The sequence below is a fragment of the Dendronephthya gigantea genome, unplaced genomic scaffold (genome assembly GCF_004324835.1).
Source record: "Dendronephthya gigantea isolate DGI-Jeju-01 unplaced genomic scaffold, DenGig_1.0 000002F, whole genome shotgun sequence".
Classification (NCBI taxonomy): domain Eukaryota; kingdom Metazoa; phylum Cnidaria; class Anthozoa; order Malacalcyonacea; family Nephtheidae; genus Dendronephthya; species Dendronephthya gigantea.
This window is the reverse complement of record NW_021163012.1, coordinates 1,489,074-1,514,302: the sequence shown is the minus strand read 5'-3', so window position 1 is coordinate 1,514,302 and position 25,229 is coordinate 1,489,074. Positions and strand designations below refer to the sequence as shown.

The window sequence follows — 25,229 nt, the reverse complement described above, 5'->3', positions numbered from 1 at the left end:
TTTTTAGCAAAAACAACATCAGTGTCTGTGATTGTGTTGAATCACGGAATCATGAATTCGTTCAACTACCACAACTGGGTCTGTCCAATCAATATTGACGAGTTTAATTAATTTGCTATCTAACTACATTAGCGTAATCAGTATTGGGCTTATTAGCTACTGATCTGAAATCGAGAACTAGATAGAGAATCTTATTGAATAAGCTAAATCCACTTGTAAAATCTCTTAAAACCAATGCCAATGGCTCCTCTCTTTCACGAGTTGGTTCTTCTCGTTTTCAGATCAGTATACTGCATGCATTACGATCGAATACGATTTATCATTGAAAAATTTCGATTAGAAAGTCTTAATAATGTCAGTACCAACTCTACAGTTAGAGAGGTATATTCATAACATTACTTAAAATAATTAGGCGTACGATGAAATGTGTATATGACGGCGTTGTGAATGCTATGCTGTGGATTGTAGCCAGATCGCATAGGGAACTTTCCATACAAGACCGGTTGCTCGGAAGCATGATAATTTTGACTCATCCATTATCAGAGCTTAATAGCCTTCGAAAAACCGGTCTCTGACTGGTCAGACCAGAATTCTGACACCATATTCGGGAAGGTTCCGACTCAGATTTAAAAAAGGATTTGCTTATGAAACGCTTGTTCATATAACCACATATAACCTATGTTCAAGATTCAGTTTATATCGTGTTTTTTCGTATGGGCTTGATCTGACCAGTCAAGATGGGTTACTGGAAAGCCCCTATAAAACGCTCACGAGACATCAAGGAACGCTATTCGGATCTGCGCTGAATCCGCGACTAAGCAGTGGTCTGTTCTCGTCTGTGTCCTCATAAGCTGCAGGAGATTCGCTCACTGATCGCTGAAAAACAAAGAAATACTGTATTAGAGGTATAGAGAGGTTCCGCCAGTTTCCACGACACAACCAAAAGAAGCATATGGACGAGAGTCAAATGAACGTCCCACGGGTGCAGAATTGGGGGGAGGGGGCGAGAAAAGTGCGCTTTTTTTCGCCGCTGAGTGCATACCAAGGGCTCGACGCATACCTCAGCTGGCTTTGGATACCTCGAGTGGGCCGAGATTAATTGGTTTTCTTCTCAACTTTGAGTGATCTTTTCCGGGAACTACCCTGGGTTTCCTCTCGCGCTAAACACCTGTTTAGACCAGGACTTTTTTAATTGGGTCGCAAACAAAGCCTTTATGAAGCCTGCCAAGAGACCACCTTGGAGAGCCGAATTTATGCCAATCAGACTCAATTTTTATATTTCGTGTATCTTACCACGCTTCGTCTTGTAGGATCGTGGCTCTTCTGACGTGAAAGGCTTGGTTTCTTTCCTTTAAACATTTTATTGATACGAGTTTGAACTTTCTTTTGAAGTCTGGTGAGATCAGATTCGTCGTATATATCCTCCTGAATCAATTCTTCAATGATATCTTCCAAGGTTATGATGCCAAAGGTTTTCTACAAGAGAACGTTATCATGATATTCATGCATGACTAAAATTGTTAAATTTTTGGTAAATTTCTCTGAGTGAATGTTTCAGGCAGAAAAACTCGCAGCGTCTTGTTGCATGTTAATTCAGGTAAATTCATCTGAAGTGCACCACAAAGAAAAGTTTGGAAAGCTTCAACAAGAATGATCACGATAGATACCTCAATAAAAGATCCATTATCAAGTTCGATTTGATCTTTAACGATACCAATATGACCTAAAAACGAAGAAAAAGTTTACCCGAGTTTTTTCGCAATCATTTCACATCACAGGCCGAGTACTTAACGACTTACGTAACATGGAAAAAAATGAAAGCATAATACAAATTTTATTCTGTATATTTCGAATCAAGATCGATTCATCTTCAGCAGAATGGTTTACAAGATACGCAAATCTTGTAAACCATTCTGCTGAAGATGAATCGATCTTGATTCGAAATATACAGAATAAAATTTGTATTATGCTTTCATTTTTCGGAATTACTTTAATTCTATATGTGCTAAAACTATCAGCTGGTAAAGGATTATGGAAAAAAATGTACATTAAATTGGCATATGGCAATTGGCACATTAGAGTAGTGATCTGGTCCGAATCAAATACTGAACTAAACACTGAAAAATTTACTTCAGAAACGACACATAGTCCTTCATGGCTGCCCGTAAACTTACTTTTTCCGGTTTGAAACTTATTGAGAAGATTAAACAGCGGATCTTTCATATAAACTGTCAACAGATTCTGTTTACTTCTGCAAAGATCTTTCACTGGTATTGCATCATCTGGGTTCACTGGAATCAACCTTTTCGACATGAGAAGACCAACTATATTATCCCGGGTCGTATCATAGACTGGAATTCGAGAGTGGCCTTTTTCTACTACCTATTAAGCATAAGAAATAGTACATAACACATAGTCTATTATGGTGCATTCTATATATTCATATCATAGTGCATTCTTATTCTACCACAAGCGATTGTGTTGTGTTGGAATGATAGTGGTAAAAGTGCAATGATTATCTTCACCAATTCATGTAGATCAGTTGAATAAACTTGATACAGTTTTTGAGTTCACTCTTTTGTCCCCTTCGCTCTCTTTCGGTGTTTTTTTTTCTTGAACTTTCCTTTTAATCAGTGAAAATGCTACAAACCTTGTTCATGTTTTCTTGAGTCATTTTCTCATTGATATCAAACATGAAGACCCGAATAAGTGGGGTGTATGCATCAGCAACTGTCTTGTTTCTCATGTCCAATGTACCCTGACAACATTGTGGAACGAAGAGTAATTTTATTTATACTGGACAGTTCTATCAGTTCTAAACTGTTCTTCCCAGAGATCCAGTAAGGAACATCTCTTATTGATTCAGTGTTACTACAGGAGGAAACCTAAACTAAACTAACTTTATTTATACTGGATAGCTCTATCAGTTCTAAACTACAGGTATATTGTACAGTTTTAATAGTTTCCACACACTCCAGAATACAATATCACACCTTTATGATGAGAACTTCATCCCCAGTTAAAGGCTCTTCATTTTCTAAACTTTGTTCCAAATGCATTGCCACAAGTTCTTTCAACTCTAAAATCAAATATAAATATTCTACGACACCTATGTTGCTGATAGAAACAGACCATTTGGTAATGGTTATCCATACATCTGTCAAATATTATGGTTTGTTAAGATTGACGACAGAGAAGAAGTGGAAAAGAATGGATCTGGAAAGAACTGAAGTTGAGATTTGACTGTCCATACCTGCTCTTCTGAAAAATGTTGAATGCTCAACACCCAACAACCAGTCGAGGAGTTTTGCAAGCGGCCATGCGATGATAAACATTATCAACATGAGGAGCTTCACAAATCTGAACAATGACAAATTTTAACAGAATTTCAGGTAAAACTTGTTGGAAACTGATAGGTTTCCAGCTCAATAGCAGCTGCTATATTGATCAGGGAAAAGTGGTGTACTGCATGTATACTTACGGAGAAAAAAATGCACCAATCGCCAGCCCATATCTGGTACACAGAGCTTGAGGCAGCACCCTAGGAAAAATTGATATGGAATATTTTTTCATCTGGCATGAGAGACAAAATTGCACAGTGTTATTTCACCCATCACACATTTTTTTTCACATCATTAGACATGTCTTTACTGCAAGCTTTTTTCAGGTACACTACACAATTTTTTGCATAAACCAATTTGTTGATGAAGTGTTTTTTAAAAAAGTTATAACTTCAACAAGTGACATACTCTCCAAACAGCAGCACGGCTGTGACGGACACTACCACGGCAACAATAGGGTTGGATATTCTATCCAGACACAAAGGCATGCTCTCGACTGCTACAGCATTCGCAAGCAACAATGTCACCAGGAGCAAATGATGTCTCGAAACCAATGGAATAATCTTTGCAGCATGTTTCTGTTCATCAGGCTTTCCACCTCGAGCTAAAACCTTCAAACTAAGGATATCCAGAGATAGCAAGCCCATTGTAAGTCCTGACATCAGGCCTTAAAATAATATATTTCATATTCTCAATAAAAAAGAACAGAGTGATGCTGGATAAGGTTGTAAGGGGAGGAGCTCATAGTATCTTTTGTTAAACATTAACACCAGTGGCATAGGGCACATATTTCTATATTCATGGCAACAGACTGCATGTAAATTAAGACAATAGATTTGAAAAAAAAATTGATCAGGCAGAACATGAATATACGTTGTTGCCAACATCTTTAAAAGTTTTTTGAATAATTAACTTACATATTCTCAAGTATGCAGCTGCTTTTAAACACACAATTATAGCAAAGAGTAGGCAAAATAAGCTAGTTTATTAGTAAAAAATATGTCATTTTTGATTTTTCAGACATTGCAGGAAAAATATTTGGTTATTACATACACAGATTAGATTAATATTTACTAGTTTTGCTTTTAAAACGTTCATTTCTGATATGGATCTAATATCTTCGCGACATTTTATTCCTAAGGGACAAGAAACACTTCAATAATTGTTTAAAACACTTATTCACAATGGCATATAAACAGGTGGCATTGCCATCAACCTATTAAATGGCCAAATAAAAGTATTCTTAATAAAACAACAGCCTTTAGCTTCTCTCTAAACTACCTAAAAGAGTTTTTCTCATTTTTACGTAGACGATTTGTACCAAGCACGGAACTACAATATTTAATACATTTAATATTAAACATATAGGAAAAGGTTGATTGTGTTGAGTAATGCTCATGCTGTGTAAGCCTGTGTTTAAAATTTGTAAACAAAAGCAATTACTCTATATATTTCGTTGTAACTTACCAGCAAATAAGACAAGCCCGATGTAAACTCCCAAATAGACCCAAAACATAACATCGTGGTGATCTAACGGCGATTCAGGAATTTCAAACACTTCGTTGTTACAGTGGACTTCGTCCTTGTGCAAAAGACAGTATACATTGCCTTTGCACAGAGCTTCATTCGTGACATTAAGAAAGCAGCTAGTGATATTTGACATTTGTTACGGAGGTGCAGGTTATGCCTGTGTATGAAAAATGAATAAAATGTAGTGCTGTTTTCTCCAATATTTGACTCTTTTGAAGGAAATTAGGGCAGCTCCACAGATGGTTCCAAATGGCTTGTCAAGTGCAAATATAGGAGCCCGCGTGGTATTATGTACAGCACTGTCTGGATACTCCATCTTACCTTGCAACAAGTATCATTTCCTACAAACATCCCTAAACACCCTTATACAAACCAATGTGACCACACAAATCCCTAACTAACCACATGCAGCCACTAGCAGCCCTAATAAAACACAAACAACCATAAACAATCCTATGCAACCAGAAACAACCCTACATTTCTAAATCCAATAAAAAAATGACCTATACAACCACAAGTTTCACGAAAAACCACTATTTCAAAAATGAAATTCAAATTTTAATTTCTCTAAATAATTTATATACAATATACATAATATATGGCCAAAATTTTCTAACCGTTATTAACAAAACTTTGAGATATTTTTATAATTTTTATACCATAAATCTTTCACTATATCTTCATGTTCATTTACGCCAAAAAATGGAAAATATGCAGTGTTTTTGGTTATGAATTCACAGGTTGGAATGGCAATGTGGTCTGACCTCTTTCTGGATCTTGAAGTCTGAATATTTTCGTTCTTTCATTCTGGCCAACATTACTGAAGTAGAAAAGATAATAAATGCGGGTTACTTTCGTCTTTCAATCCCAAAAGTAACATGTTTGACAAAACTGGCTTGACAGGTTAAACATGGTTAGACTCATATCCCCTACCTCATATCCTGTGGAGTTAGCAATATGAACTGTCGATGTCGCTGTTCTTTTGCAACTTTCATAATCGATTCCATGCTGATTCGACGATTTACCATATCCTTGAAAGGTATAGAAATAATCCGCATTACCTATATGCCTCTCTAATACGATTGCCATTTTCTAATACAGACAACTATTTCTAATACAGACATCTCTCTAATACAGGCACCTCGCTAATAATTATTAAATGTTTGAGATGAAGATAATGGGGATAACAGATCCCATCCAGCATGAGCTGGTTCAAATCAGCGGCGCTTACCATAAAAACATCAAATTCATCCAAACATCTAAAAGGTGCTTCCATGGCATCCCAAAGCGCCATAATAAATGATACAGTTGAGAAAGATCTCTCTCCTCCTGAAAGCGACTTTGTACTTTTAGTACCATCTTTCGATGTTTGATCCACATCGACCTGATAAAAATCAACTAAACTTAGAACACGAAAACCTCACTAAAAATAATACTATATGGTAATACGAGAGTTTTAATCACAGGATTAACAAAGTAGGATTAAAACAAATCCAGGATAATGGATGATCGCAAGAGGAGGTATACGTTGTTATACGAAGGTATTACACGCTTACTAGTAAATGTAGCTCTTCTTCCTTGTGTTTAAGTTTCATTCTCCCTGTATATCCACGTTGCGACAGCATCATTTGGAAGTGCATATTTGCTCGCAGTGCTATTAATTTTCTATACGTGGCATACACCTGAACGCGTTCCTCCAACATTTTACCCAGATTCTAAATGATAGCACATAGTTAGAAATTACGAAAGACTGTGGGAAGTGTTTGCAAGCTTTTTATGATCAAGATTACCTTGCACAGAACTTTTAAGCTTTTCATGCTGATATTCACGTTGTTAAGACGTTCTTTCGCCTCTGTATACTGCTTGGTAATCTCCTCAATCTGACCACGTCTATGAGAATAGGTTTAGACATAAACATGGAAGTACTTGTGTTTGGTTTCCAACACAGGACCTTTTAGTTGGTCCAGGGAATGAACATTACAAAAAACTGGTCAATTCAGATACACTTCTCTGTCTATTTGATTGACACTAAAGGCTGAGAGTTTTTAAAACTCTCTGAACTCTTGTTAGGCGACCTTTATCCTCGTTTGATCAAGCATGCTTTAATACATACGTTTGTTGTTCAGCTCGCAATCGTCGTTCAGTCTGAGAGATCTCACTTTCTAAACTCTTCACAGTCCTCCTAGTTTGTATTCGAGTACAATACTGGGCCGCCATTCTCGCAGCATTCTAGAAAATTGAATCGTAAATGCTTAGTGTGGTCTTTCCACGTGTACTGATCATCTCCTTATTGATCCAGTGTTACTACAGGAGGAAACATAAACTAAACCAACTTTATTTATACTTGAAAGCTCTATCAGTTCTAAACTGTTCTTCCTAGAGATCCAGTAAGAATCATCTCTTATTGATCCAGTGTCACTACAGGAGGAAACTTAAACTAAACTAGCTTTACATAGGATACCAAAACTAAACTAACAGTTTAACTACAAAAGACATAACAGGACAATAGCTCAAACCTCAGCGTCCTCGGTCAACCCTAGCAATTCGGCTTCCATATTTGAAATTTTCTTCAACAATTCAGCTTTTTTATCATGGTAATGTTTTCGGTGACCTTTGGCTGTGGCAAGCTCCGCTTCGATGACGTTTAATCTTAACTATATAGCGAGGCAAAAGACATTCATGTATGGGTGGATTGCTGTAGTTGCATGTGTCTAAAGTACTAGGAAACATTAAGATCTCAAAGAATGGCCTCTTTTAAGGTGATCAAAGTAGACGGAGTCTTACTGTCAGTGGTTCAGCTTTGCCAATTACGTCCTGAATCTTGGCCTTATGCGCATCCGACTCGTTAGACTTTTCTTCATAAGATTTTCTTGCTTGTAAAAACTCCTTTGTTTTGTTGTCGTTCTATATGTAAGTAAAAACAAAGTTTAGTAGTAACCATGAACTCTATATTGGATAGCTTAATCGTTTCCTATTTGAACAAAGGGAAGCTTCATTTATTGTGCTTGAAAGTGAAATTTTCTTACTTCAGCAATAATACCGTCGATCTGTTGCGTCAAAGTATTAACATCATCTTGCTACACAGGACAAAATAAACCAATTATTAATCGATGTTCATAAACTACCCATACTGTTCGTCGACCCAGACTACAAATTATTACATCTACAGTCAGTGGCGTAGCCAGCCTGACGATTTTGTCCCGCTATGTAAATTTCGAGTTATTATAATTATTCATTTCCTTAGAAATTTATTGTTTTCAGAGTCAATGAACACCAAAATATTAGCATAGCGGGACAAATCGTCAGGCTGGCTACGCTACAGACTACAGTATTCTTTCACTAAGCGTGCCTGGATGGTCCGAAAACCAAGCGAGCAAGACTAACCTACAAATCAAACAAACACAATCTAGTAAATCCTACCAGCACTGTGACATCAGGAACAGGTTCTTCTTCAAATTGTTCCAGCTCTGTTATTTCCTAAAATTTACACTGATAGTTAGGACTTCATTTATACTGGATAGCTCTATCAGTTCTAAACTGTTCTTCCTAGAAGTCCAGTAAGGATCATCTCTTATTGATCCAGTGTTTTTATTTATACTGGATAGCTTTATCAGTTCTAAAATGTTCTTCCTAGAGATCCAGCAAGGACGTTTAAACAAACTTTAGACTGAGGAATTCATTTGAGGTGAGGTACATGAATTTGAAATACATTACCTGCAGTATTTTGTTATAAACATCTTGTTCCTTCATGCTTTTTATTTTATTTTTCTTCAACTCCACTTGAAGTTCTCGTAAAGCTTTTTCTTGGACATTGTGGTCAGCCTTCAACTGATCATATCTGCCAGTCTCTTCCTCGAGCTGAGCTTGGACCCGCCTATTTTGAAAGAAAATTTCCGTGAACACTCTCAGAGGCAAGGCGGCCGACTTGATCTTATCATTCTTTATCTTAAGACACAGGAATGAACAGTTTTGAATCAACGATAGTCTACCTTATTTGATCATCGATATTTCCCTTCAGATAGCTGCTTCCACTGCCAGTGTAGGCATACGACTTGGCACTTCTACCACCGAAAATTTGATCCCCGTTTCCAGCAAATGCCTGCAGAAAGAGATGAAACCATTCGCAATTGAGTATGAAATGGATGAAGAGCCTACATGCAGAGAGCATAATCTTTCTTCTCTGATCATAAGAATGTAAACTAACCATTCTAGCGTTTCGAGGAGTGTTGTTGAACATAACGTCTCTCGCTTCTACCGGATCTTCGATTAAAAGAACACATTCAGCAGCCGTCTACAATTAAGAGAAAAGTGGATGTTTGTGTAAGAATGCCCGAGCCTCTTTGCTGAATAGTCGCGATGATATCAGCCACGTACTTGATCCACAATGCAGTTGAACACGACAGGATCATCAATTTGTAAGACGTCCAAGACAGTTGGATAATTACAATGAGGTTTCTGAATAAACATAAATGAATAAGATTCGTAATAAAATAGAAGATGAATTCATATGATTGCACTGCATTTACTTTTTACGATTGTATACTCTAAAACTTACATTCATTGAGATATCATAATACTCATCCTACAAAAAAACAACAACACAGAACGTTAGTTTTTTCTGTAGGTTTTAGTAGATGGTACTCATGGTAGGTAGTAGTACAGTACATTACACTACATAATAGTACATTGCAGTACATCATAGTATATTATAGTACAGTACATTAGAGTACATTATGGTAGATTACCTGAAACTTAGAGACGATAACTTGTGGCGTTCTATTACGTTCATAAATTCCTTTCATCAGATCTCTCAAAACATTGGCATCATTTGTGTCATTGCAACAGAATGCGAACGCCAAAGATTTAAGACATGTTTCAACAGGCACAGCCCAGCGTTCAGCACGCAGCTTTATGCGAGCACCTGTAAGGAATAATACGATACTCATTTATCACAGCAAGAAACAGAAACGAATGGGTTTCTCTAAGGATCAGCTATACAAAGTTTAAACTAATAGCCGGGATATTGATACATGCCCCCCAACTTATACTAGCTTTATTACTGTATATCAATTGTTGATCTAGCCTCTCTCTAAGAGTCAAACGAAATCTGAACTAATCGGACTCTGCTTTGAAAAAATTGTTCTACCTAGCCTAAGCTGCTCTCGTAGATTATCACAGATTATGATAATATTCCATATACAATGTAACCAAAGATCACATGGAAAAAACTTGCAAAACACAGACTCTCTCTCATTCAATGGAAGGTTGCATATTCATGCATGATGTCTTACCAATAGGTCCCTTTGGTGTCTTATTAAAACGTCCTCTTCTTACTGCCGTCTCAATCCTTTGTAACAGCTCAGGAACATTGCTACCAAATCTTTTTAAACTGTTCTTCTGTCCATCGCGTAGTGAACTCAACTTTCTCTGGGCTTGTTCAACGTTCTTTTTTGCATCGTTTGTGTCGTTTCTAAGAATACAGTATTAGACAAACATAAAATTTTGATCATATTCGGAAATTGAACTAATCCTTATAGAGAACGCTTGAGGGTAGTGGGAACCAAACCCAGGTAACCCAGGGGGTAGGGCATGCTTCTTACCTCAGTTGGTAGAGGTCATTAGTGGAGCGCGCGACATTCTGTTCCACTTGGTTCTTGTGGTTGTTGGTTGTGTTAAGTTGGAACTGAATTGATTGGAGATTCTCTCTCTTTTCTTGAAGCGATCGTTCTCTTTCAAGACGTTCTGACTCAATATCTTTCATTGCACTGCAAGGGAAATATCAGATAAAACATCAATACCACAAGAGGAAACCTTGGCCAACTCATTACTCAATCTTACTTCGACGTTATATCCTTTATTCGTTGCTGTAACTCGTTTCTCTCTCTCTCGGTATTATTCAATTCTCTTTCCATCTTTTTCAGCTCATTCTTAAAAATGTTTTTTAAAACTTGTCAAGTTCGAACACTGAGACTTTAATGGAAAGGGAGTTTATCATTGTGCTTAAAAAGTGAAACTTCAAACGTGAATACAGCTTCTTTACTTCAGAATTCAAGGGTGGCAAAGACTTTCTATGTGTCATTTAGGAATGAAGGATGTAAAAAAACAGCAAAGCGAATACCTGGTGTATTTTGACAATATCTCTCATTTTTTTTACTTCTTTGTTGATGCTTTCTTGACGAACTGTCAGCTGGTCGCTTTCACTGGAGATCGTATCCATTTCAGTCTTCACTTCACCCCAATTTGCCTCCATTTGTGCAATGTTGGTCTGAGAAGAGATATTGGTGTAGAATATGTAGACGCACCATAGACGCACCATACAGGTCACAGACTTCAGTATCGAGTTACGTGAATTAGACTGTTTAGAGGTGCTCCATGTTCTTGAATGCGAACTAGCTGTCTTAAAGTGACTCTGTGTTGTAGGGAACTCACCATTTAAATGTCATACAGAAGTCGTAGAGAAGTCATACAGAAGTCATAGAGAAGCCATACGGAAGTCATACAGACGTTACTAGTACATACATGTTTTTGAATGTGAGCTGTCTTAAAGTGACTCTGTGTTGTAGGGAACTCACCATTTAAATGTCATACAGAAGTCATAGAGAGGTCATAGAGAAGTCATAGAGAATTCATACAGAAGTTACTAGTACATACATGTTCTTGAATGTGAGCTGTCTTAAAGAGACTCTATGCTGTTGCATCTTAGAAATACTTGATCTCCTACAGTATTAACAATCAACAATACCTCACACTCTTGAAGTCTTTCATCATATCTCGGCAGTCTCTCCTTCTCAGAATTGATATTTGCAACAATCGGCTTGAGTTTCTGAATATAAGATTCTGAAGTCAACATCATTTTGATTGGTTCATGGGCTTAAAATTTGTTGTAATGGGCAGTGTTTATAAAGTATTAAACACAGATTCAGATACAGATTCCTTCAGCTTGCCTCTCGCGTGGCAACGCAAGGAGCAAGTCCCATAAAGCAGTCTTCACATATATCACAATCAATAATGATGTAATATATAACTATGAGCGCAAGGATGGATTCATCATTAGGAATCTGATAACAGTGAAACTAGAACAAACGTATATGTCGATAAACATATATGACAATACTCTGTATTAGTTGTAGAAGCACCATCACAATATAAGAAAACAATAGTCTTGACATATCTTGCATCTCGAGGCAAACCATATCATATACACAATTTCAAATGATACCTTTTCTTTCTCATAAACCTGAGCCCAGGCAATTTCTTTCTTCAAATCATCAATTTTTCCTTCAAGAACCTTCAACTGTTCTAAATCTCGATACTTTTCCTGAAGTTTGTTCACTTCGTTTTCCATCTCAGGAAGAGTCTAAAACAAGAAGAGAATCTTGAACTCAAAAACCAAGAACATATTTGACTGTTGGTGGATCTCCAACTGAAAAGCAGGGTTGAAAATTTCAGTTGTAAACCAGTATTTGGAATTGTGTGTGGTAATGATATTGTGTGTGTGTGCTCAGGTGAATTCATATTTGTGATGGCGCTATTCTATTCTACCAGGTTACCAACAAGATGTGCTAAAAAATTAGCTTGATCTTGACTAATTTTTTAGCTTGTCAACTCAGAGTAGCACCATCACAAATAAAAAATACTGTGTGTAGTAATTGGCTTTTGTATCATACATACAGTAGCCAAAGACAAACCTCTTGTTTTTTTTCCAAAGTGATTGACATTATTCTCTGATGCTCTTGTATGGTCAAATAATCATTGTTCATTTGCTCCAGTTGTGTTGCCTTACAGAAAAACTATTTCAAGAAGAAAAATGACAGTTAAAATTACCTCTTGCCCTCCGCAAAAGAGGTTTAGATGGAAACCAATACTATAGATTGCTGGTGAATGTATATTGTACCTTATATTTCTTTCCAGGATCAGATGCATATAAGAAATTTCTACTAGTATCTTGGTTCAAAATTGAGACAGGATTATCAATCTAAATCACAAAGTAACATTCAGCCATTCTTACAAATTAGTATATGAACCTCTCTTTACAGATATAATACTAACATTATTCATATATAATTATATTGTACCTGAATATTAAACTGATCAAGTATATGACTCAATTCTGCCTTTTTGGTTGACACAATATTTCCTAGATAATGATCGGTTTGGTTATACACATGATTTTTCTTATAATATGGAATTTAACAGTCAGAAGGAAATTAGAAATACCATCCGTGGACAATTGAGTACTCTCAAGATAAAGTTTCATACCAAAAGTATCCTCACCAATGACAAATAAAGGTCTCAATTACATGATAGCTCAGCAGCCTTGCAACATTTTTACCTAGAGCACTCAGTCCAGATGATCAAATACACTAATAGATAGCGCAACCACTATATTACCATTTGCATTTGATAGTTTATAAGATCCAACACCATCACTTGAAATTCTCCTCTCAACAATGATATGTTCTCCATACTCTTGTGGTTTGAATGCATCTTGTCCACAATTTTTCAACTTGATCCTGATAACTGCCGTACTGAATATCAATAAAAGCACAATGAGTTTGAATGGCCAAGAATTGTCAGATATAAAATGAAGCAACAGTTTTCCATAATTTTTACGCTAGACCTGGTGACTGGTCTTCCACCATTACTTGCCTACCTGCATTTATCTTTGACAAATCCTTTCAAAGAGTTTCCTCTGTTAGTATTTGAAGCCTTACCACCCAAACCAACCACAATAGCAGTCATTATAGCACTTTTACCACCTTCAAGAAATTTAGAAATTTTGAGTTCAATTTTTTGTGAATGGGAACTACCATCTTCATTTTTCACGAACGTCATCACACAGTTGATGTAAGAGTGAAGTGCTATATTCAATCATTTTAAGTGTGTACCGACATGTCACTGTGGGTATGGTGTGACGGCAATTTCTGTCCATACTCGAAACTTACACTCATTCGTCAGACTTACTTCCATTTCGTCCAATGATAAAATTAACACTTGGTGATAGGGGAACTCTGAGATGGGAATGACACATGAAATTCTGAAGAATAATTTCTTCAATAATACCAACATCAGCCTCATTCTACAAAAGGAAGCAACTTTTGAGAATAATACAAAATTCCTCTTGTTTTCAAAACACCCAGTATTAATCTTGTAATCTAACACCATTGATCAGAATTTAGAAACACATGGTCCATTCACAAAAACCTTGTGAATATATCCACAATTCACAAAACAAAGTAAAAAACCCTCTTATGAAACATGCACAACACACGCAAGCGTTTCGTAAAGCACTTTTACAAATACATGCAACTCACGGTAGGCTCTTGTATACTAAAACCAGGGTTTTGGGAGCAATTATTGACATGGTTAGCACTTATAGTGCCATTGTCCTCGTCCGACATATCGCTGTCATTTTGAACTCCATTCTCTTCGGTACGCTGCCGTTTTGAAGAACGCTTTCCTCCATTACTACAGCTCCGCTTCGTTGCCATTAACTAAGCCTTTTTTCACAGAAATGACGTTTCTAAAATATGAAAAAATGACACTTTTTCATAAAGCTTTGTTGATGTTTCAGCATTCGCGGGAAAATGCCGCAAATTTTGATTTTTAATAATAAATTCTGGTACCCAGGACTCCTCGGTTGTTTGAGATCTCCACTCTCCAGAGCCAAGAACGGGCATTTTTTGTTCCTTTTGCTACATTTGGAAAAAAGAAAACGATTTATCCAAGGCTTTGTGTTTGTAAGGCAAATTAACCTTGTCCCAGACGATACAAAAAAGACTAAAGATCCTTTTTTCACTACAGAAATGACTGCACCAATACACTGTGCAGTTCAGAACTTTGTCTGCCTATAACCCCATTGGGAAGTCTGCCTATAACAGCATTCAGCATTGCATCACTTTTATACAATTTGCAAATGATTTATCGATACTTTTTGTGTAGATCTTGTTCTAATCTCAGGACAGCACAAATATCGTCTAAACTGTTGAGTCGTTTTGACTTGGGGGAGAACACCACGCCCTCTTCCCTCGATCATATGTGTGCACCTTTAATACAGCAAAACGAATAGGGTGGTTCCGTTGGATATGAAGGATGTTTTTGTTTTATCTTTTAATCAATAGTTGTTGAATGTTGAACTATGCTATTCGATTAGTCGATTTGTCACTACAGACAGTCAATACGAGACGTTTACATTAAATTTTCAAATCTACATCTATATGAATATTTATATTCTACGTACAAAATCTCTTATATCCTGTGTATTTTCCACTGATTTGCTTACAGTAAATATTGCTAATGTACGTCAGTATAATGTGAAGTGGTCCTGTTAACTTTTTTATTTCGAATTTAGATTCCAATTGTAGGACATATGAGTCAATTTGAAATTTTCATCGATCAGCAATTCTGCTAAATCCTTCTTCTTGTCACATTCGCCCAAGTGGTCGTGCACCCATTGTGCTATCTATGAGGCAAAATAAAAGGCATTCTAGATTCCTTCTTCAGCTTTAAAAACTTCGATGAAAAGCAGTTAGTTGTTACCTCTAACTTGTTGTTTCCAAAGTCCTCTTTATACCACTTAAAAATCATGCTTAATTTAACCTAAAAATAAACGTAATTCAAGAAACGCTACGTATATTTTCCGAAGAACATGGGAGCATGTTTCTATATACTACTAAGAGTACTGAGAATTTAAAGCATCTGCAATGAAATAAGGAAAAAAAACACAATCACCTCCTTTTTACAAACACTGATCTCACAGCCATCTTCACCCTCAAGAAACGCTTCCCCAGCAAGTCTCAGTTCTTCATCTATACCCTATAAAAACACGTCACTGTCAGGCAATATTTGAATGAAACCAAACCTAACAATGTTGCAATATACCTGAGCTGTGTAGGTTTTGATTGGTGGACAGCTTTTTGCACCACAAACCAAGGCAAAGTGGATCATCGGCTCTGGTTCTGGAAGAGCTATTGCCAAGCGTGGATCTGTTTTTGAAAATGGTCTGAAAAACGCTGCCACTGCTCTGCGGTTTGCTCGAAGAATGCCACTCTCAATATCATGAAGTGAATACATGTGACCACCAATGATGTAGCTCACAACATTGAAGAACTGGAATTAAACATCATTTAATAAATTGCCTCTCCATGCATGCATTCACACATTTCATCAAAAATTTAGCTCAAGTTAGCTAGGTTTATATGTGTGTTCTCAGTCTTCACAAGTGATGTCTCTTACAAGACAACCCTGGTCATCAAAGTTTACCTTGTATCGCTGCCACAGACTAACAGGAGGACCATTTACAACATTTGCATGTATAACCAATGCATTGTAGACATTGATGAAGAAGGACAATTTATCCTCTCTGGGTGCGTTTTCCAATTGAACTCTCTTTAATTCTGCTGTGTGCTTCACATATGCTTGAAATTCTGGGCTGGATTTCATTGCCTTGTAATCAACACCCTATATCAAAGATTGGAATATAATTAAGTCTTTTTGAAAACTATTCTTTGTCCTTTTTCAGTGAGATAGAATGTTGATCGATGCAGTATCTGATCATTCCACTTTCCAATTTCATCAAGTCAGATAAACATATCAAGATATATAAGGATATAACCAGTATATTTCTTCTTAGGTTCAAAACTTATAATTACCTTTCCATCTGCAGAGAGATACTTGCTATAGAGTTTCAGAATGAATTTTCTCAGGGACTCTCCAACATCAGCAGCTGCAGAATATTCAAACAAGCATTTTCACAGCTGCTAGCTAGCCTACACATTCTAGCCTATATATTCTTACATTATGCAAGCATTGAAAAATCAGTTTCTTTCCTTCGTGAAATCATTTACCTGGTCTTGGCTCGCAGTCTGATGAGACATCTGCATTCAATGCATTACTTTCATCATCCTGCAACAACCGGTACAATGTATCATCATCTTGAAACTTCTCTGAATCTTTTTTGGCTGAATGAACGAAATGCTTGTCTAAAAGATTTTGACCTATTACAACTGCTTTTGCTCGATCTAAAAAAGAAATTTGACATTTTTAGGAAGTAACAAGTGTATTGTCTTTAGAGATACAAATGCAATATGTATGACGTACTAAAATCTTTTGAACTTATCCACCAATCAACAAATTCTTTTCCTCTGAAGGTGTCCTTGTACGACCATAGGAAACTGCCATTGTTTTTCACAATACCACTATCTTTGATCTCTTTGGCCAGCTGAGCTAATTCATCCTGTTCACAAGAGAAGCCTGAACTGCCATACTCACCAGCTATAATTAGGTATGACAATGACAGTATCAGGTGGTGATCAATCAATTACAATCAATGAAAGTGACTATACAATAATTGTGTTGATTAGATGGATTGACATTCATGACATTGGTCATAAATTTTGTGTCTGGTAAAACTGTGTGTGGTACATACCTTCAGTGTTTTCTGATTCCTCTGGCACCTGTGGTGCATCATCTGGAGCTTCATTTTCATTTACGTCTTTGATCAATTCATCCAGTTCACTGAAACTCTAAAATAAAAATGTTAGGAAGTAGGAACGTTATTTTTTTTTAAATATTTACTGTAGATTTTAAAATTGGTTTGTTCAAATTTCATATTCATTTTAATTCTAAACTTATTATGTACAATTCAAAGTTTTAAACCAAATCTATTCTGATGTATTTCTGATAAATTTAGCGTAATTAAATTTTAGGCAGCTAAGCAACAAAGTTACATAACTCAAAACGGATCAACAAACCTCTAAACAGCTGTTAATTTATAATGCTTTATATTACTTACCAAAGCATCGAAATCGCTAAACCCACCGATATGTTTCGCGTTGAAAAATATTTGAGGCACGGTTTTTCGACCAGTTCTTTCTTTCATCTCGCTTCGCCTGTTTCTATAGACGTCCAAATTGATGTCAACGAATTCTAAGTTTAGTTCACGAAGTTTATTTTTCGCTTGAATGCAGAACGGGCAACCCGTAATAGAGTACACTGTTATTCTACCCTTCATAGTGAATGTTATTTAGTTTGAGTTTGTGTACTTTTGAGCAGCTAAAACCTTTATGTGGTATGTTTGACTTGCTGTAGTATTTATATATCAAACAATATACGTTGAATTATGTAACATATTGTTGTAAGTGTTGTGTTGCAATTTTAGGGTCACTCAAGGGTGTCCTCCGGAAGTTATTTTAGTTCCGTCTACGTGCCGTGCTCCTTTCACTAAGAGTAAAATAATTTTGCATAAGACAGCATTTGATAACTGTCATTTTATCATGCAGTGCAATTCTCTAATTATAACAGAAATTTTCAGTATCTTTTTTGTCAATCTATACAGGTAGTACAACTATACTACACAATATGAGTTGGGTCCACCTGTACAATAACTATACAAATCTTGGGGATCTTCTGGGATGTTATGTAAAAAGAGACTATCTGGCCCTGTTTCCAAGCTCTGTAGTTGATCAACACGTTGAATTAACTCTCGGCCCATTGTATTGAAAAGTTCTTTAACATTAGTCGAATCTTTAGCGCTGGTTTCCCAGGGATGAATGCAATATAAGTTGGCAAGATCCTATAAATGGAATTAATAATCATTTTTTTGTGAGTTGGATAGAAACAGGCTGGGTTGACACAAGCCCAGGGTGACAGGATTTCATACTACCTTAAATGTCTCATGATCAACCTGTTTTCTGTCCAAAAGATCTTTCTTATTGCCCACTAAAGCAATATAGGGTGTGCTTCTATATTTGAAAGAAATAAACCTTAAACATTGATAGACAGACTTTATTTGAATGCACTGAGTACATATACATCCTCACCCAACAACTTTTCTAAATGCTGGAATCCAATGATCTTTCACTTCTTCAAAAGATCTTTTTGAGGTTAAATCAAACACAATGATTGCTGCATCAGCATTTCTATAATATTGACTGGTAATCGATTTGAATCTCTCTTCCCCAGCAGTATCCCATAAAGTCATCTGGAACATTAAGGGTTCAAATAAGAACAAATTATACCAACAATGTAATATTTCAATAGATAGTTGTAATAATAATTACACTTGCTCAATAAAGGATAACTGAGTGTTAGACAGATAGAGAAACTGCATGAGACTACATTTAGGCAGATTGCACTTTGCAGTAACTTAAGAAAAAGATATTTTCTGGCTATATATAAACCGAGAAAATGCGTCTGGTAGTAAGTAACGATTGGACTAAACCGTATCTTGACGTGCTGGTGAATAAAGATTTCACGAATTGCGAATAGTTAATACCTGCCCAGTACCTGCACAGTTTCAGATCCGATTTCTATGCTGTGAGTGGAAAGTCCTACACCGATCGTATGTGATGGAACATCTTCGAACTCATTAAATTGAAATCGTTTTAAAAGGCTCGATTTTCCTACTCCTTTTGAGCCTAAAACGATGATTTTAAATGAATATTTTGGCTCGTCTTGACACCCCGGACGAGCCATGTAAAACCGGAAATGACATTGCCTGGTTTCAATTTTAAATTTTAATGTTCATAGAACCTCCTCCCATACAGGGACCTCTCTAAAACGGACACCTCTCTAATACAGATACGTACCTCTCTAATACAGACACCTCTCTAATACAGAAACGTACCTCTCTAATACAGACACCTCTCTAATACAGACTCGTACCTCTCTAACACAGACACCTCTTAAACGCAAACATCTCTCTAATACAGACAACTCTTTAATACAGACCCTTTTCTAATACAGACACCTCTTAAACACAGACATCTCTCTAATACAGACATCTCTCTGATACAGACATCTCTCTAATACAGACAGCTCTCTACTACAGACACCTCTCTACTACAGACATCTCTTTAACACAGACATCTCTCACCTATAGCGCTCTAATACGGATACCTCCCATAACATACCCTCTAGCACGATCACCTTTCTCTATAAACAGACGTGTTCAATAGTTATACAATCATTTTAAATTCCTAATTTGCTTCAAAATATCGTTGACAAAACAATTTCAGTTCACCAAATATTTTCATTTATTTCTACCGATTTAATTTATTTCTACATTTCTATTTCATTCTAAATTTGTTGTATATCTTCATTTCATTCTGCATATTTATAATAATCCAGTACTTCTGTTTCTAAGAGTTCCTTGAACTCTTGGTCTCACTCTCTATAACAAAAAATATATGCTGAAATCAAGTGAAATGTACATCTTTCATAGCACGTATGACACTTACCAATATTCCAAAGGCGGAAGGATTACTTCCTCGAGCTTTACACATTCGCCACTCGAATTGAAGTCGGTTGGATCAGAGATGTCACAACGAAGCCCTTCATCGCATCGCCCCATCATATCCCACGGCCCACCGCAGACTTCCCCAACCACTTTCGCACACTTATCACAACAGCCACAATCATCAGGGACAGTGCCACCTTTACACTCTAGCTCGTTGACTGGAATGCAAGTGGGGCATGTTTCTCCACAGCTGAACGATAGCGTTCGCGCAGTCAAGAAGAACAGAGCACAACTGAACAGCAAAGCCTTTGGATTCATTTTTTCAGACAATTCTGTACCGATCTCTGCGTATGGTCTGTGTTAGAACTCAAGAGAAACTTTCAAACAGTAGCAACAAAGCAATTGCCAATGAACTTATATATCGTTTGAAAAACTAATTTCAATTTTAATCAACATAGAATACCAGCTAATTATGTCTTATTTGACCGACCTGATTGGTTTTTGATAAAGTCAAATTGATAACATTGTTTACCAGAAGTGAAATGATGCGACCTTGATTGATTATTACACTCGTTGACTTGATTAAATCGAGTCAATAAAATATCGTTCATACAATATTTATTTTTCTAATCTTATACATGGACAGCTCTCTAAAAGAAGTAACTTTGGGGCATAAACGTCTGCACAGACACCTCTTTAACACAAACATTGATCTCTCTAATACAAACACCTCTCTAATATGGACATCACTCTCTCTAATATGGACATCACTCTAACACAGAAGCACCTCTGATACAGTCTATTTTCAATAAAAACGGAACCCTCCCTACCAAGGTAAAATCCTAATAAAAACAATCGAATAACAATTGAATATACAAAATTACAATATTGGCACTGATTGCTTCAGCAAACAAAATAAAAACCGAAACTGATAAACTTAATTATTTCTTTCATAATGTTATCGTTGAATTGTGAGGAATTTTACTTACTAAACATTCAAAGGCAACCGATATTAGAATCACATTCGTGCATGATTTCAAAATTTGCGATCAATTACATTTTGGAACAAGAAATTGAAATAATTGGGATACGTTGCACTGGGTGGGATGATATTGATAGGTTAGGTAAAAGACCCTGGGTACGAAGTCGAGGTTCTGCTGTGAAGGTTTTGTTAAAACAACGAAACGATTCGTGAGATGCTTTTTCAGTTCACTTAGAGCAGGACCTTGAATTGCTTAACTTGGACACGGGGGAATGGTTGCATGCACGAGAACTGAGAAGGATATTAATAAGTTGTTTATTTCCCCTCATCAAAGTGACCAAACTACGTTGAGTTTCAAAGTGTTGTATTACATACAATCACGTCACTTTATAATATCTAACAGTTATATTTACAATTCGGTGTAGAACCGTTTTCATGCATGCAGAGTATTCAATGTTTAATAATTTCTAAAATTACCCAATGAAACCTGTAATCCTATGATAAATATACATATATATATATATATATATTAGTTTGCGATAGTATAGACCGCCTAGCTACCTTTTAGTTGTGAAGCAAATATCAACTCTTCGTTGCTCCTGAAATGATGTTTAGCAATGCTCGTAATGGCCATAGGTGAGGTTGTAGTTCTTAAAGCGTGCAAAATGAAGATCCTTTCTCTTATATGGCGGAAAACTTTTCTCAAAAGTCCGCAAAGAGTTGCCACACGGAGCAATCTATTAAATATAGTAATACTTTTAGCATTTAGATCCTTTCACAGGAAAAAGATCTTTTCACAGGAAAAAGATCTGATTGTTTTAACTTGATGGAGTTTGGTTTGCGAAGTGACTCTAATTCGATATTAATTCCTGGGATAGTCAAAGCTTTTTTCTGAATACTCACAGTATTTCCAAACAATGTCATAATAAACCTTCCGGGTTTGAAAATATTCAAGACCTTTTCTATCAAGTCCTTCAGCGAACGCTGTGTAGGAAAAACAGCATGGTTATTTAACGCATGATTGTGGGGTAGGGGGTGGAGCTACCGTCCCTAATATATGGATATCTGATACCGGACCACCTCCTTTTGATATGTAGATACTAAATATCTTCACTTACAAACTTGACGTTTGTCTCAAAGCTTGCATATGAGAATTCCATCTGAGGTGTTACATGAATGGTGAAGTAGGAATCCTAAATGAAGAAATAAAGCAAACTATAGGAGAATAAAATAATAAACAACTTTATGAAGTTGCTTGAAACCTCTCATCCTTGAGAACAAACATGCACCAACTCTTATGCATTATACCTTTAAAATACCATTGGCAGAATATCCACATGGTTCAAAAATGACATCATCAATTGTAGTGCCTGGGATTAGGTCACTTATGCCAACACTCTGAATTGAGGAAAACGTTTTTTATATAGTAATCATTGGTAGACAAGATGTTACAAATCTAAGTTGGGAGACTCTTGTTTAAAGACTATTTCAATGGTACACCTATTTAGTTTGATTGGGATGGATTTACCAATTTCCAGAGAGTGCAGGGGGGGGGGGGTATGAACTTGTACAGGGGGGGTGAACTATCCAAATTTGGGTAATTTGGTTATTCAACTTACTTTAGTGAGTTCCGCTGCATCTTTATAATAACCTTTGTAATAATGTTTCAAAATACTGGGATTAAGGTCATTCATTAATATCTGAAATGCATGTTAAGAAACTTTATACAAAGAATGTAGTTCACTGATGACTGTGGTTTCCACATATCCTCTCCAGCATTTCAATTCAATCTCTTTTCCACTTGTTCCTACACAAACAACAGTAGCCACAATCCATGCATCTCAGCAGGTAAAAGACAGCAGTTTGCTGTACAATACAAGGCGAACATAAAGATCACATACAAGGAATCTAGCTTTATAGATTAAGGATTAAGATTAGGATTAAGATTAGGATACTTCCAAAGTCTGATCAGGGATTTGTAATCCATCAGTATAGTTATCAATAGTGAAGAGATGCCAGCAATTGCCGCTGTTTTGTTGGCCCAGGGTGTATGCACCACCACCTTTGGAAAAAAAATTATTTATGTTTAATTAACATTCATGAATCCTCGGTCAATAGGCCAGTTTCATTGATTAGCCTGCAATGGACCATGCCTGATTCATCTCAAATGATGTTTCTACTTAGCCTAATGCATGCAAGACTTAATTTGTCAATGGGGAATATGACCACAAAAAACACAGACATTAATAGCTAGCAATTGATCCAAGGTACTGGCATATGCTGTCTCTGGGTATTTCATACCTGGAAAATACTCATCCAACACATCAACCTGGTTAAAAATACGCAAAAATGCACTGTAGTGGTTTTTTTTTGCACAGGAAGTAAATTCACTCATTAATAGAATAGAAACCAACTGCATAAACGTAAAACTGACCTCTTGTTGGAAATTTTGGTGCGGTGATTGTTGTAAATGTGGCTGTGCAAAGCTTTTTCTTGAATAAAACACATTCTGTAAAATAGGAGCAGTATTGGATTAGACTGAACAAAGAAATGCAGAAATGCCTGTATTCTTTTTTTAATGTCTTGGTAATTTTGAAGAAAGAAACCCAGCAAACAATCACTCCTGACACTACAATAAATTGTGACTTTGATAATCCACTGCTATCACACATTGCCTACTCAAGAAGTAAAAGGTTTACTCCTCACTCTACCTTTACTTCTGCCATTCCACATTCCTCTTCAACAACCTTCATGAGGTGTATCGTTGCTCGAAGCAATGGCGTTGTGCCACAAGTCTTGAGAATCAGTCGGTTGGATGATATAAAGAGACTGCTTTCACTATGGAAATTAGGTTTGTCAATTGACTTTTAATACTACCAATGCAGTTTTCTTTATTCTATTGTTGTTCCCACCAAGGCAATTCCCTTTTATTGTAAAGGGAATATATTGCATTAAAGCAAGGCTTGGTGTCTAGCTTAAGGGGAAATCCATGTAAGTGTCATTCCCATTCAATCTACTAAAACCAGTTTGTACCTCAAAATATAAGCTGTGGTGTATTCGTTCTTTATTTCACTGAGGATTTTACACCCTGCCAAATCCAAAATCTTTTCAATTTTGTCCCTAAAAGGACATATGAACAGCTGGTAAGCATGGAAATATAACCCATATATATGCATTTTGCAAGAGGTGAAGAAACAATAGTTATTTCAGTGAACATTACCAGTGTAAAATGTGGTAAAAAAAAAAGAATTATCATAATCTAGAGACAATGTTGGCAAACCTTTCAATATCATTTTAACATAATCAGGGGCGTAAGTGGATAATTTGGGGGGTTTGCACTTACAAAAGAGATCCGTCGGGCAGAACTGAATATATATGAATAAAGAAGATTTTCCAGATGTATCTAAGCAGTAGTGTTGGTGTTAATATTTAAAATTTCTGCTGTTCATAGGGCTAAATTATGCATACTCTTTTCAAATTCATGTCAATATAAAATTGCTGATAATATTGGCTGTGAATTCAAAAAATTTTGTATAGTACATATAAAGTTTCAAACGTGCCTAATTACCCAAAAATGTGCACTATTGATTACTGAATATAGAACTACTTTATATAACATTAAAAATATCCCAAAAACTGTGTGCATACGTGGCTGGGCTGATAAAAAAACCCCGTGAAATATTCATACTCTATAGTCATAACAAACATGTACGTGATATGCCACAACACAATAATTTTTTTGAGGGTTTTACAGTAAAATACGATTAAAATAAGATAACATACGCTTAAGATCACAATATTTCGACCTAGAGAATCGACCTTCCCAAGCAATAACCATGAATGCTCTGCAAAGTGTTTCAAAATACCTGGTTATGCATCTTAAGTCGGCGTCTTTCATAGTGGTGGGTCCTGTCAGCTGGGATGACGAATCCCACCAAATTTCCAAAAGTTTTTCAGACCCTTCGAAGAAATCCAAATTTCCCGACATTTCGGTAGTTCCTTATGCATGTGTTTTTCCTCCTTTTCAGTCAGTTTTTGTACGCAACAAACACGAAATCTCTGCAAAAATTCCACACGCGGTTTCGAAGCTGTGTTGTGTGGTTTGTGTACTCGGTTTACTGTAACACAAAAACATACA

The 25,229-nt window shown here is 36.4% G+C and overlaps 5 protein-coding genes across 5 annotated transcripts; all 5 read right to left on the bottom strand.

Annotated features, from left to right (window-relative positions):
- Positions 1-71: 71 nt before the first annotated feature.
- On the bottom strand, positions 72-5,127 carry LOC114534466 (DUF21 domain-containing protein At4g33700-like). The gene is made up of 10 exons (XM_028555915.1): positions 4,809-5,127; positions 3,750-4,008; positions 3,482-3,541; positions 3,254-3,360; positions 2,994-3,079; positions 2,651-2,758; positions 2,175-2,382; positions 1,668-1,723; positions 1,294-1,476; positions 72-876 (listed from the first exon to the last, which is right to left on the bottom strand). The coding sequence occupies exons 1-10, from the start codon at positions 5,002-5,004 to the stop codon at positions 778-780; spliced, it is 1,362 nt and encodes a 453-aa protein (XP_028411716.1). The 5' UTR covers positions 5,005-5,127; the 3' UTR covers positions 72-777.
- Positions 5,128-5,476: 349 nt separating this feature from the next.
- On the bottom strand, positions 5,477-14,456 carry LOC114538048 (structural maintenance of chromosomes protein 6-like). The gene is made up of 29 exons (XM_028559176.1): positions 14,186-14,456; positions 13,836-13,950; positions 13,525-13,630; positions 13,263-13,399; positions 12,947-13,008; positions 12,766-12,846; positions 12,560-12,661; positions 12,091-12,228; positions 11,614-11,694; positions 10,990-11,136; positions 10,710-10,798; positions 10,472-10,636; positions 10,163-10,341; positions 9,617-9,792; positions 9,427-9,453; positions 9,246-9,326; positions 9,076-9,162; positions 8,861-8,970; positions 8,586-8,745; positions 8,292-8,348; positions 7,898-7,948; positions 7,656-7,775; positions 7,388-7,525; positions 6,985-7,100; positions 6,662-6,761; positions 6,428-6,586; positions 6,103-6,255; positions 5,805-5,902; positions 5,477-5,691 (listed from the first exon to the last, which is right to left on the bottom strand). The coding sequence occupies exons 1-29, from the start codon at positions 14,360-14,362 to the stop codon at positions 5,598-5,600; spliced, it is 3,306 nt and encodes a 1,101-aa protein (XP_028414977.1). The 5' UTR covers positions 14,363-14,456; the 3' UTR covers positions 5,477-5,597.
- Positions 14,457-15,002: 546 nt separating this feature from the next.
- Positions 15,003-17,889, bottom strand: LOC114538002. The gene is made up of 10 exons (XM_028559116.1): positions 17,665-17,889; positions 17,299-17,395; positions 16,971-17,144; positions 16,718-16,891; positions 16,523-16,596; positions 16,134-16,331; positions 15,753-15,980; positions 15,603-15,686; positions 15,411-15,470; positions 15,003-15,333 (listed from the first exon to the last, which is right to left on the bottom strand). Exons 1-10 carry the CDS (start codon positions 17,881-17,883, stop codon positions 15,208-15,210), a joined length of 1,434 nt encoding a protein of 477 aa, XP_028414917.1. The 5' UTR covers positions 17,884-17,889; the 3' UTR covers positions 15,003-15,207.
- Positions 17,890-17,964: 75 nt separating this feature from the next.
- Positions 17,965-19,347, bottom strand: LOC114538012 (ras-related protein Rab-1A-like). Its single transcript, XM_028559126.1, has 4 exons — positions 19,158-19,347; positions 18,692-18,852; positions 18,535-18,613; positions 17,965-18,444 (listed from the first exon to the last, which is right to left on the bottom strand). Exons 1-4 carry the CDS (start codon positions 19,344-19,346, stop codon positions 18,217-18,219), a joined length of 657 nt encoding a protein of 218 aa, XP_028414927.1. The 5' UTR covers position 19,347; the 3' UTR covers positions 17,965-18,216.
- A 2,227-nt stretch (positions 19,348-21,574) lies between these two features.
- LOC114536323 (S-adenosylmethionine decarboxylase proenzyme-like) lies at positions 21,575-25,205 on the bottom strand. Its single transcript, XM_028557682.1, has 11 exons — positions 24,958-25,205; positions 24,125-24,211; positions 23,803-23,929; positions 23,526-23,600; positions 23,393-23,420; positions 23,047-23,153; positions 22,711-22,791; positions 22,400-22,489; positions 22,210-22,284; positions 21,995-22,075; positions 21,575-21,828 (listed from the first exon to the last, which is right to left on the bottom strand). Exons 1-11 carry the CDS (start codon positions 25,077-25,079, stop codon positions 21,703-21,705), a joined length of 999 nt encoding a protein of 332 aa, XP_028413483.1. The 5' UTR covers positions 25,080-25,205; the 3' UTR covers positions 21,575-21,702.
- Between the last annotated feature and the right edge of the window lie 24 nt (positions 25,206-25,229).

Bases quoted from the DNA above. Each gene is read 5' to 3' on its own strand.
- LOC114534466 (XM_028555915.1), bottom strand. From the start codon at position 5,004: ATGTCAAATATCACTAGCTGCTTTCTTAATGTCACGAATGAAGCTCTG. The intron at 3,080-3,253 runs GTATGGACAGTC...ATTTGATTTTAG, and splicing joins AACATTTTTCAGAAGAGCAG to AGTTGAAAGAACTTGTGGCA. The intron at 1,724-2,174 runs GTAAGTTTACGG...CTTCGTTTTTAG, and splicing joins TAAGTTTCAAACCGGAAAAA to GTCATATTGGTATCGTTAAA.
- LOC114538048 (XM_028559176.1), bottom strand. From the start codon at position 14,362: ATGGCAACGAAGCGGAGCTGTAGTAATGGAGGAAAGCGTTCTTCAAAA. The intron at 13,400-13,524 runs GTAGGCAAGTAA...ATTGATATTCAG, and splicing joins TTTGTCAAAGATAAATGCAG to TACGGCAGTTATCAGGATCA. The intron at 11,137-11,613 runs GTATTGTTGATT...ATCTCTTCTCAG, and splicing joins AAAGACTTCAAGAGTGTGAG to ACCAACATTGCACAAATGGA.
- LOC114538002 (XM_028559116.1), bottom strand. From the start codon at position 17,883: ATGAAGGGTAGAATAACAGTGTACTCTATTACGGGTTGCCCGTTCTGC. The intron at 17,145-17,298 runs GTATGTACCACA...ACCTAATTATAG, and splicing joins GGAATCAGAAAACACTGAAG to CTGGTGAGTATGGCAGTTCA. The intron at 15,981-16,133 runs GTAAACTTTGAT...GTTTAATTCCAG, and splicing joins GTCTGTGGCAGCGATACAAG to TTCTTCAATGTTGTGAGCTA.
- LOC114538012 (XM_028559126.1), bottom strand. From the start codon at position 19,346: ATGGCTCGTCCGGGGTGTCAAGACGAGCCAAAATATTCATTTAAAATC. The intron at 18,853-19,157 runs GTACTGGGCAGG...TTAATGTTCCAG, and splicing joins TCGGATCTGAAACTGTGCAG to ATGACTTTATGGGATACTGC. The intron at 18,445-18,534 runs GTAGTATGAAAT...TTCCATTTATAG, and splicing joins TTGATCATGAGACATTTAAG to GATCTTGCCAACTTATATTG.
- LOC114536323 (XM_028557682.1), bottom strand. From the start codon at position 25,079: ATGTCGGGAAATTTGGATTTCTTCGAAGGGTCTGAAAAACTTTTGGAA. The intron at 22,490-22,710 runs GTAAGTTGAATA...TCCTCAATTCAG, and splicing joins ATGCAGCGGAACTCACTAAA to AGTGTTGGCATAAGTGACCT. The intron at 21,829-21,994 runs GTGAGTATTCAG...TATATTTAATAG, and splicing joins TGACATTGTTTGGAAATACT to ATTGCTCCGTGTGGCAACTC.